The sequence below is a fragment of the Diabrotica virgifera genome, chromosome 1, assembly GCF_917563875.1.
Source record: "Diabrotica virgifera virgifera chromosome 1, PGI_DIABVI_V3a".
In the NCBI taxonomy this organism is placed as follows: Eukaryota; Metazoa; Arthropoda; class Insecta; order Coleoptera; family Chrysomelidae; genus Diabrotica; species Diabrotica virgifera.
In genome coordinates, this window is record NC_065443.1 from 26,032,944 (window position 1) to 26,046,077 (window position 13,134).

General features: G+C 31.0%; 1 protein-coding gene across 2 annotated transcripts in view; it reads right to left on the reverse strand.

Moving 5' to 3' along the window:
* Nucleotides 1–13,134, reverse strand: part of LOC114328870 (titin) — a 189,648-nt gene that overhangs the window by 144,518 nt on the left and 31,996 nt on the right. For both annotated transcript variants that reach the window (XM_028277838.2, XM_028277839.2), the window contains exon 4: nt 4,887–7,757. In XM_028277838.2, the coding sequence (XP_028133639.2) occupies nt 4,887–7,757 (2,871 nt within the window). The remainder of the gene's footprint in view (nt 1–4,886; nt 7,758–13,134) is intronic.

Genomic DNA, 13,134 nt, shown 5'->3' on the forward strand with positions numbered 1-13,134 from the left:
TGAGGAGTCTACAGTAGAAAGCTGGTGTTCTTTCCGTCAGCAGCCTCTTTTACCTTGCTGACGGAGATAACTGTTTGATAATAGTTGAATGGAAATAGTTGTTTAACAATAGTTTGATGGAGATAGTTAAATGTATTTAGTACAGTCCAGTTTTAGTTCCAGAGCCGAAGTAGGCTGAAGTGGCCGCTATATCTACGGTCGTATAGAGTGTAAATTCTCGGCCACATTTTGTGGTTCTCGTAATGAATTAAACTGATCCAAATTTGGTTTTCTTTTGTCGAAGAGTTTTTCGTTTTTTCTTTAAATTAAGTTGAATCAATAACAATAATAATAATAGTATTCAAATGTTGAATACAATAAACGAACAATGGAATTTCGTCTCTAATATAATTAATAGCTGTACTTTATCTGTCAAAATGGGTGTCGTTATGTGTCGTGACAGCAAATGTGCCGTGAAATCAAGAAAAATGTTTAACACCTTAACTGCCGCATCGACTATGGAACACCTATGGATAAAGAAAACAACAAGGTACTTGCGCTATTTTTAATTGTTGAACTCTTACGTTTTTTCGCAAATTAATAGAATGATTAAGGACTTTTTTTTCTTGATAAAAACTTTGATAAATTTTTATTTGTTTTCAATAAAGTAAGAATTATGTTTAATTATTACATTTTCTTTACCAATCTCTATCCTTCTTATAAAGTAACCATACCTGAGAGTAGCTACGGTAAGTACAAATATCTCAGTAGGGGGCATTCTTAGTTTTATATTTTTTTTTAGAAGTGAACATATACTATATCTTTTTTAATTATGGCGCCCACGAGCATTTGAGTTTCTATCATATTTAAAATCTATTAAGAATTCATCCCCTAGGTCTCTGAAGACTTAGAGCTACCGAGGTACTTCGAAAAGTTACGTGACACCAAGTATATTTTTATGTTTTATTTAATTTGTTGTTACATATTATTTTTTTTTTTGGCCTTGGTTATCCATAGGCGTGCCCATTCGTGGTGTTACAAAAATGTCGCCCACCGTCAAGGCTTTAGCATTTAACGTGTTAATGGCTACATAAATTTTGCACTTATTTAGGATTGATACAATTTGTGATAAAATATAGATAATTAAATGGACAACTAAACAACATACAGATCATCCCAAACCCATTTTTCAGTGCGTCACAGATTATCGAATTCTCTCTAACGCATTACAGCTGGAAGTGACAGAAAAAAACGTACCTCTGTGATTATTACACATTGAACTTAGAAAATTATGTATTCCTTGACGGGTATTTGCATATTACAACGACTTATATGTACTTAAGGATGTATAATTGATTGGCGATTACGATACTCTAAATTCTAAATAGATAACCAATCAATGATGAGAATAAAGATAATTTGACACAAAAGTAATCGATCGTGACATTATTTCACAAAATCATATGGCAAAATGACAATTGAAATTTCTAGGTTAGTATTTTTCAGCGACGTAAATATAAATATTTTATGTCATTGGTATATTCGGACATTGCATAGTGAAATTTGATTTTATATTTATTTTTACAGTAAAATATTTTGAATATTAATATTCTGGCAAATATTTGTATAAATATTTTTTTAGAGTTTATCATCCCTCTTAAAAGTGATTTAGATTTAAAATATGACGTTTTTTACTACGATTTTAAGAACTGTGATTTTAATGCTATTAACAACTATTTAGCTAGCATATCCTGGGATCATGCACTTGATCATGGTGACATTAACAAATGTGTGGAATATTTTTATAATGTTTTGTACTCTGCTATTGATCATTTTGTCCCGATTAAACATTTTAAGTCATCTAACTTTCCATCTTGGTTTAGCAGGGAATTACAGAGGCTAATCATTGATAAGAAAAAAGCACATTGTAAATTTAAGCAGACTGGGAATTATGAGGACTATCAATTATTTTCACAAAGTAGAGATAGATGTAAAATTTTACGCAATGAATGTCACAACAACTACATAATGAGAATAAATACAGAATTGTCCGTTAACCCTAGTCTGTTCTATAAACATGTGAATAATTTACGGAGATCAAGTGCATATCCTAATAGTATGTTTCTTGATAATGAGACTTGATAACGTGACAGTGGTCAAGAAATTGTAAATTTATTCTCAAAACATTTTGCTTTATCATATAAAAACAATGATGGGGAGATTCCTGACTATAACTTTAATTATAGTTTAGATCTTAATACAGTGCAATTTTCTTTAACAGAGGTCTTTGATGGTATAAATAGTTTGCCGAGTAGGTATTCACATGGCCCAGATGGAATTCCCTCTGTGCTGCTGAAGAAATGTGTTTGTACGTTGAGCCAACCCTTGCTGCATGTGTTTAACTTGTCCATTTCCACTGGTATTTTTCCCGACTTTTGGAAAGTAAGCTTTCTTACACCTATCCATAAAAGTGGCAATAAGAGTGACGTTCGTAACTATCGAGGGATTAGCATACTATCAGCTATTCCTAAGCTTTTTGATAAATTATTTTCCACCCATCTATCCTGGCACTGTCGCAAAATATTAAATGACGAGCAGCATGGATTTTCTCAAGGTAGATCCACCGTGACCAACCTTTTAACGTATCAGTTTGACCTGTTGAATGCCTTTGAGAGCTCCAAACAGGTAGACAGTGTTTACACGGACTTCTCGAGGGCATTCGATAGAGTTAGTCATAAACATATTGTTGCCAAACTAAGTGCAATGGGTTTGGGTGAGAGCCTTGTAAGATTTTCTTATAGTTTGTTAACTGGGCGTACTCAGTTCGTTCGGATTAACAATTACTTATCTAGCGAGATTCAGGTGCTTTCAGGTGTTCCACAGGGGTCTCACTCAGGCCCTGTCTTGTTTAACTTGTTTATTAGAGACCTGAGTACTATAATATTACATTCTGCACTTCTGGCCTTTGCGGACGATTTCAAATTTTATAAGGTTGACCGAACTAGACACTGTACTGCTACAAAAGGATCTAAATAACTTATGTGTATGGTGTACTGATAATGGTCTAGAATTAAATGTTAAAAAATGCTTTAGTATTACCTTCAGTCGCTCTAACAATACCATTGTAAAAACGTATATATTGAACAATACTGTTATTGAATCTGTGGACTGTATTAAAGACTTAGGTGTTTTGTTTGACAAAAAATTAACTTTTATTCCACATATTACAGACATGATTAATAGGAGTATGCGAAATCTTGGATTTATAACACGTAATAGTTCTCAACTGTCACCGAATTGTTTTTTAAGGTTATATGTTTCTTTTGTGCGCTCATTGCTGGAATATGCCTCAATTATATGGTCACCTTACTATGATTGTCACATTAGAAATATTGAGTCCGTCCAGAAAACATTTCTTCGTTCTTTGGCATTTCGAGCTCATATCAATATTCGTCAGGGTTTTAACATTAATTATGATCTGGTTAATCAAACATTTAAATTGGATAGCTTGGAAGTAAGAAGGGCTAAATCAGATTTAACAATCATTTATAAAATATTAAATGGTCTGTATCATTGCCCAACTATCTTACAAGCTATAAGCCTCAATACTGTCCAAAGACGGGTTTCCCCAATTTTTCGCATACCTTATCATAATACGAACTATTGCTTTTACTCCCAATTGTCACGCACCTTGCGTCTAATTAATCAAAATCAAAACAGTCTTGATCCATTTGTGGACAGTCTTCGTGTATTTAAAAGAAGCATACATAATTCAGTAACTGAAGTACAGCTCTAAGTTCCTATAATTTATTAATTATTTATTATTGTTACTAATTTAATTTTGTTGGTTTTTATTGTTGTCATTGTTGTCATTTTTATTATCTTTTGTTATTTGTTATTTTAGGTTAAAATTGGTTATCTTTACTGTTTACCATAATATTTCATTTTTTTTTATACATTTTTTGTAAATTGGCTCTGCCGTTTATTGAATAAATAAATAAATAAATAAATAAATAAATATTGATGTTTACATAAATAGAAATATCCTGACAACTGTCAGATTTAGCTAAAATGTCATGTAATGATTTTCGACATCATTAAAATCCTATATGACGTCAAAATTAATAACGGACTGAAAAAATGGTTTGGGATCCACTGTACATTGTGTCTGGTACATACAAAAACCCTATTTAGTATCACCTCATAATTAACATTTTTTTTATAAAATCTTATAGTGGTCTAATAATTTGGCTAGAGACTGTATATTATTTAGTTCTGCAATTATAGTGCTATAATTTACGCATATAAACAAGCCCGCCTAAAGAAAGTGTGACGTTATAAACTTTACATTTTTTTTTCATTTTTATTTAGTATTTATGTTATCAGCTTTCCCCTCTTTTACTACCATTTTTCCCATTTCCAAATATTATTTTTCTTAAATAATTCTCGGCTGGCTATTTTACCTCCAAAAGAGTCAACAATGTTCAAAACAAGTACTAATTTTTTTTCAACATTTCGAAATTCTCCTGGGTCGTCCTTGCGAGAGTTAAGTACATATTGAAATGACTCGAGCTTTCTTTGTTTTAGCTTGTTTCGGCATTGTAGTTAACATAAATAAATAATGCAGTACAGTGATTCTTGTTCTTATTGATCTATCCATACTTCAGGTGTTTATTTTATGCGACAAAGAACCCAAGACATTGGATACAGAGTCTTGCTCATTGCAAATGCTCTCTCTTCCTCTCTGATGTCAAATAAACTTCAGTGTGGATCCGCTGATGGCATCAGACCTTACTTAGATACGAAATACTTATATGTTTCCTAAGAGTAGATAAATAGATGGCTACATTTAAAATTTTCGTTTATAAATAAAAAATAACAAGAGCAGTGCAACAAAAATTCCTTACCTGATTCTACTTCCATTTTTTCCTCATCTTGATTAGCTTCGAGATTAGGTTCATCCATATTCTTCCCAAATTCGACACACGCTTCAGACTCTTCTTGGATTACCTCAACTGGATCAAAAACTTCATCTATTTGCATGGATGATATCTCTTGACTAGTTTCAACTGATTCAGTATCATCCTTTGTTATTTCACTTGACTGTGGTGGTTCCTTGATATTATTTATTTCCTTGGATAGTTCTTTTTCAGGTTCATATACAGAAACAGCTTCCGTTGTATCCCCAATAACTTCATTTGGCTGGGAATCTTCTAGAACACTTTCTACTTTTTCTGACACTTCGTTGGTCGCAACATCTTCCGTTGTATCCCCAATGGCTTCATGTGGTTGGGAATCTTCTAGAACAGTTTCCACTTTTTCAATTTCATCGTTAATTATCACACTTGATTGTGTTTTCTCCACATCTTCTTCATCAATTTTTTCTGAGTTAGAAAGATCCTCAGTTTCTTTATCAGCTTCAGTCGCATCTTGAATTAATGCAGTTGATATCGAGCCTTCCATGACTTCTTCATTTGTGTTTGATAATTCATCAGTTTGGGATTTGGAAACATTTGTATCAGCTTCAGTCGTATCATTAATCACCTCCTTTGATTGTGACTCTTCAAAATCCTCTATTGTTTCTGTCAAGTCCCCTTCATTTTGAGATCTAGAAATATCTGTGTCAGTTTCAGTCGCATCTTGAATGAATGCACTTGATGGTGAGGCTTCCATGACTTTTTCAATTTTTTCTGGTAATTCTTCAGTATGTGATATGGAAGTATCTTTATCAGCTTCAGTTGTATCGTTAATTACCTCACTTGATGGTGACTCTTGAACATCTCCAATATTTTCTGATAATTCTTCATTAGTTTGTAATCTAGAATCATCCTTATCAGATTCTGATGAATCTTTAATTGCTCCACTTGATTGTATTTGTTCTACATCATCGCTAATGTTTTCATTTAATTCTTTTTCTGACTGTATTGGAAGAGCACTATCTCCTTCAGGATTATCCATACCTATCTCACTTGCTTGTGACATTTCTATATCTTCATTTTTTTCCAATAAATCTTGATGTGTCGGTGATCTTGAAATATCTATATCACTCTTAGTGTCGTCCTCTACTTCACTTGCTTGTGCCTCAACATTATCTGATAGTTTTTGTTCAGTTTGTGGTTCTAACACAACTACATCATCAGTTTCAATTTGTTCCGATTCTTCTGTAGAAACTTTCACAAATTCAACATCCATTTGATCAGCATTAATAGGTGCAGCTTTCTCTGAATCTGTGATTTCAGGTTCTTCAGTTTCAACTACTCCTTTTTCATCAATATATTCTATCACCTTGCAAGTTTCTTGATCAAGCTCTGAATCATCTTTATCAGTTTTAGTAATGTTTTGGGTATCTTTTGTTTCTTCCACATCAGTTTTAGACATGCCTTCACCGATTTCAACTTGCCTGTTCTTCTCCATATCAGTTTTAACAAGCTCCGTCATCTCTACGTCACTTTGTACTTGATCTGTCTGTTGAATATCAAGATTAATATCTGTCTCTTTTATACATGTTTTACACTCATCGTTTTCCACATCATCAGTTTTCATATCATCTGTTACTTCTGCATCATCTTTAATCTCTTGTAATTCCACCAAAACTTCTTTCGGTTCTACTAAATCAGTTCTACCCTCTAATGTCTCTTCTAAATCAGATTCAACTTGTTTTGTTTTCTCTTCGGCCTCACATATATCTTTTATATCAGATTTAATGTCTTCTTTAATGTTATCTGTTTCTTTAGAACTTCCCCCTGCCCCTTCTACATCAGCTTGAATGTGTACTTTTTCTGTTACAACGTCATCTGTCTCTTCTTCCTTAGTTTTAATCTCTTGTATCTCATTTACATTAACTTGTTCCGTTTCCATAACAACTTCTTCTCCAGTATTTGTATCAATTTTAACATCTTCATCAACTTTTTCATTTGTTCTAGACTTTGTGTTTTCCTCCTCAGGTGTAAGTAATTCAGAACCAGCTTCTTTCGTAGCTTGGGGTGACTCTAATTCTGGATTATTTAGAGTTTGCTCTACAGCTTTAGTTATATCAGAATCGGTTTGATCAGGACTGTGTGACTCTTGCTCTGACTGATCATTTTCACTTAAATTTTTTTCATCAGGTTCAACATCCATGGGCTTTGTGTCTCCAATTGTATTCTCTAATTCTGGTAAATCCTCAACGGATATTATTTCAGACCCTTTTGATTCATATAACTTAATGTCTGATTTATTTTCATTCTCCTGTCTAGTATTATCGTATATTTTAGATTCGGTATCCTCAGCAGTTACTTCCTTAATTTCACTGCTTTCTCTAACTGATTCTACTATATCTGAATTCGATTTTTCATTAGGTTCCTCTGTTTCACTAACTGATTCAATATTTTCTACAATATGACTAGTTACATCAGTTTCTTTGGCAACAATCACTTCTGATGTTGCTCCATCCTCAACATCAGGTTGAATATTTTCTGGGGTTAATTCAGGTATTGCTGAATCTAAATGATTTACATCTACGGATTCTTTGGAGATGGCAATGTCATCTGTTAATGAATTTTCAGCATTACAAGATAAGTCTTCTTTAGATATTTCCAAGTTATCAGATTTATCCAGCTTAACAATGTCTTCCAAGTTTTTTGGATTTTCACTTGAACCTACTGCTTCTAGATTAGATGGTTCATCCTCAGTGTTCTGTAGTTGGGTTTCTTCTTGTTGGACAGAAACTTCACTGGATGATATTTCCATTTGTAATTCAACATCTTTTGTTTTTTCACTAGTAGTAGCGTTGTCAGATTCTACAAAATAAAATACTATTTGAGAATTACATAAACCAAAAAAATCCAGAAATAAAAAAATCAAATTCCAGATGTACCAAACAGTAAGTGGGTGTTCTTTTTTAATAAAAATTGCAATTCAATACTGCAATTGTATTTAATAATGTTAAGTCACAAACATAAATTTTTACAAATAAGAAACATTTACCTTTTATGACTATTCTATTTTTGAGTTCACAGATCAACAATTAGGGTTTAGTGTTAGTGAAAAATGTTAAAAATGTGTGCTTGTTTTTTTATTTTTTTGTTTGGTTTTTGGTGCAAACTTTTTTATATGCATACTTTTCACAGTACATATTTTTTCTTTAAAACGCAAATTACAATGTTGAAATCGCAGATTGGTTACAAAATTATAATTTTAATTTAAGGTTAATAGATTGAGTCTTTATTATAGGGCATTCCAAGACTTTGACGTTTATGATACCGCTGGGAGTCAAACTGTCAAACATTGTATTTATTTGTATTGTACCATACTGTGTTTCTTAAATTTTTTTCCGTTAATAGTTTTTTAGTTGTATTTTCCGAACATTTTGTTGTTGATTTTGTGTAGTTCTTAGTTGTGAAGTACTTGAACGACTTTATTTAGTTTTAAGCAGTGAATAAATAAACATGATTGAATATTTTCAAAAGTTGTTGGTAAACAATACATATGCTGCTAGTAGATACAAGCTAAAGATTGACAAAATAAATAATATAGATTAATTTTTCCTCAAGGAGTCTATGTTAACCTACAGTGGAGACAGTTTTCCAAGCGTAAGTAACATGGACATAGTTCTTTAGCATTTTTATAGGACATTTTATAGCATTTAGCCATTGTTTTTGTGACTCAAATGATAATTTATTTAGTTTGGTTTTATGCTTAAAATGTAGCACTGATGGTAACCGATAAAACTGAACTTTATCACGGTTATTTCACATTCCACACTTTAAAACACAACAGAAATTAGGCATATTATCTTTTTAAATTAATTCTTCCCGTGAAAATATTAAACTAAACTTTATGCAAAACAATACTACAAAGGAACGTAAGTAAAATTATCTAAAACACATTACGAACTAACAGAATAATATTTATGTTTGCCTTCCAGTCGCCATATTGATTTAATTTTGACAGCATGTTAGAATGCCCTATACTTTGATATTCAGAATAGGGCTTTTCATTCACCGTCATTTGTTTCGAGCTTCTGTCATATGTCGTATAATCCGTGTATATTATACACAGATTATACAACCTATGACAGGAGCTCGAAACAAATGACAATCGATGAAAAGCCCTATAGACACAATAGATTATGTCAGAAATGTAAAAAAAAAAAAAAGGTTTACACAATGTTATTGGTATGTTGAATGGGTTGCATGTGAGAGTTTATTTTAAATGAAGTAAAAGACAGACATACTCTCAATCATTAATGATTGAGAGTACGTCTGTCTTTTATTTCATTTAATGTTAGTGGTGTTTGCCTAGTATTTTCAAAAAGTACTGTAAACTTGACATCGCTTGAATTTTGAATGCAAGAATACTTTGCATCAGCAGATCTCTTTGCGCAGAAAAGAATAAGACCATGACATAAAGATGTTTCATCGGGAGTAAATATTTCATACAATAATTTACAATGTTTGTGTAGTTTAATTATATTTGATAATTCAGATGAAGGAACAGTCAATTAATGGATTACAAATCAACTACACAAATACAGACAGTTGGAAAAGTCACTTCAGTGAACTTAATTTTATAGGAGGAATTGAGAAAACATATGGCATCAGAACAGAGGCTCTCTCGTTCCATAGGTGCCTCCTGAGCAGCAGTAACTAAAGAAAGTCAAATTACTATAATGCTGGTTTTACTAATAGTAAGATAAACAACATTATAGTAAGTCCACTCTAACTTTTCCCATGCAAGAAATTATTCACGAATTATTTTTATAGAAACCACAATAAGTTAAACAAGGATAAACAACATGGCATTTCGTTGATATAACTTTTCGTTTTACTTTGTTTACTCTATATTTTGACGTTTATGATTTTAAGTGGCAGTGTCATTAGCGCATGTGTTGGTTATTATTTGAATTTATTGTTTATTGGTTTCTCAAATTATTTAACTTTTAGTCTTTATATCGCACCTCCGCTCAAATATTGTCACAACTAAAAAAAAAATAAAAACGGTTTAATTGCACCAACAGTTTAATAAAACTTCAAAATCTTATCTCAAAAAGTGTTATGCTTATGGTTCATGTATTTGTCATTGGATGACACTAGGGTCATTATATGATTAACCAAAATCAACGGTGCACCGAACACAAACAGTAAATCGACTTGTGAAAAACATTTTTCCATCCGAGATGTATTTAAGCGTCGTTTGTCGAGTTAAGACAGTATATATGATTACTTTATTCAAAACAATCTGCGTATGAGCTCAAGAAAAGTGACACATTTATCACTTATTTATCTTTATTTTTGCAGTATTTTTTGTTTAATGTTGTTACTTGTACTTAAAGTTACATCCTTAAAAATTATGTCTGTTAACCAGATAATATTAATGATATATTCTGTACTTCAAGTGCCGCTTTTGATAAATAATATTTCGTAAATTTTTCGTTATTTTACCTGTAGTGTCACAACTCAAAAAAAAATATTTTTAGCATAAATAATACACTATTTTGTAGAGCTTAAAAAACCTTTGTAACTGACTAAAATAGTTATACTAATTTCTAACAGTTTTTGAATTAAACCCGGAAAATTTCTAGCACAAATTTTAATCTTCGCTTTCTCGATATTTGGCTTCTTTGACTTATGGCACTGTTTGAGTGGAGGTGCTATATATGTTACTGTAATTTTTATTTTGAAACATAATTATTGTTAAAACTATTGTCCTCTCTTAATTTAATTACTTCCGGTAAGTACCTATTTATTCTGTAAGGAAAAGTGACAAGTAATATTTGTGAGTGTGGCTATAGTTCTGTCGAATGGAAACTTATTTGTTTATTTTTGAGATTACTGTTTACCTTTTGGTTTTTTTAAATATATTGATTACCATTCTATATTTTTCTCTATACAGTGGAACCTCGATTATCCTTCTCTCCACTAAGGGTCACCTCTGTTAACCAACAGGGTACATACAGAAGTTGTATTGACTACATAAGCAAAAATTTTAATGTAAATAGATAAAAAAAAGTTATTTGATTTGTGATGAGGACACAAACGGCTATCCATTGCTGACAGATAAAGAAATCGTTGAAATGGCAACAAAGGCGGACCAAACAGATTCAGAAGCTGACCACAGACTTGGAATTTGACTGTAGCTATGTTGATGAACCTATTGTAACTGACAAAGATTTGCGTAAATAATCTAGAGAAGCTGCATCGCATATGCATTAATTTATCGAGTGGTATTCTCAACAAGAAGAAGCCAATAAAGTAGATTGCATGATCTTATGCCGATTAAGAAATTCAGCCGTCGCAAAATGTGAAGCAACAGTAAAACAAACACAGATTTCAGAATATTTTAAATTGATTCGATTGTACGAACACAAATCACTCTTATATTGTCAAACAAACCATACATATTTTATTCTCTACTTGAATGATATAGATCTGTTTGTTGATTGTGAGTTTGTTAATCTTTTTGCTGACGATACGTTAATAGCTTGTAGTGATGTATGCTTGGAAAATGCAGTGGCAAAAATGAATTCAATTCTGGAGGCTGTTTATAATTATTTAACATTAAACAAGTTAAAATTAAATGTATCAAAGACAAAAGCTCTAATTGTAACCAGTAGATATAAGTATAACAAAATCAATATAAATAACATTAATTTATCCATAAATGGTGAAAATATTGAAATAACAACAACTATTAAATACTTAGGATTTCAACTTGATAACACTCTTTCATCGGAAGATCATTTTTTTATATACACAAAAAAATCAGCAAGAAATTATACTTTTTTACAAGAATAGCAAAAAATTTATCTTTAGAAACTAGACTTACTGTATATAATTCAATAATCCAACCTCATTTTGATTATTGTGCATCAGTCTTATATTTGTTTAACCTAAATAAAATGGGACAACTTCAAAAATTACAAAATCGTGGTATGCGTATAATATTAAGAATGGGCCGATTGACACCAATAAATTTAATGCTGAATACATTGAACTGGTTTTCGGTATATCAAAGATTTGTTATTTGTTATTAATTTTAAGAATAAATTGAAGGTTTTTCTTGGGACAGTTATGTTGAAATGACAGTGAATGTACACAATTTTCTTGTATTTATTTTATTGAATTTTTTTATTGTGAATCATTGTATTTATTGCTTTTATTTTGTTTATATGTAAGAAAAGTGTAATTTAAGTTAAAAATTTGTATATTAGGTTACCTATTTGGAAATAAAGATATCTACAAATGAAATTTGTAATTCGTTGCAAAATGAAATTGTAAAAAACTAACACCATTGGAAGCAATTCTGCGATACAGAATATTATTGTGTGTTCACAAAAAATTAACATAAAAAAAAAGTAAAATAATGACAAACAAATAAAAAAAAACAAAAAAAAATAATGAAAAAAAAGGAACTAAAACTAAACAAATGACTACATAAATAAAACATTAAGAAAACCAAAAAAATATAATAAAAAAAAAATAAAAAATATACATAAAAAAATGCACTAAACAGAAACACACAAATTTTACTAACATTTAATAACATTTATCATTTAACATTTAATAACATTCTAATAACATTTATCCTAGGGTGTGAGAATTTGAACAATTAATTTATTTACATTGGATCATAAAAAATGCTCTTTTTATAAATAAAAAATAAGTCTGGCTAATTGGTTTATGCCAAAGATAATTACAAATAAAAAAAATTAAATTTGAGAGATGTACTATGAATTTTAAATTTTTTTTAATGTTCTGTTAACCGTCTTTTCGATTATCTGTCATACCCTTGGTCCGGTGCCCTGACGGATAATCGAGGTTCTACTGTACTAGTAATACTCGGTATGATGTTCAGGTTGTTTAATGTTGAGTCGATCAATCTCCTCAATAGTGCAAAAAGATTAAACACTTCAATAAAATAACTTAACGAAATACGTCCACGAGATACTAGCCATTTTCTAATAATTATTACCACTGACAGTGACATACATATCAATGATACTACATATCGATGTACGTTTCAATTAATATTTTGATTTAACTTGTTTGAAAATGAATCGTGACGCATGGGAAAAGATAAAATGGAACAACTAATCACGAGGTTATTATCCCAAATATTTTGTTTTATTCTTCCTACTATGATTGGCAAATAATAACTAATAAATAAAAAAAGTTA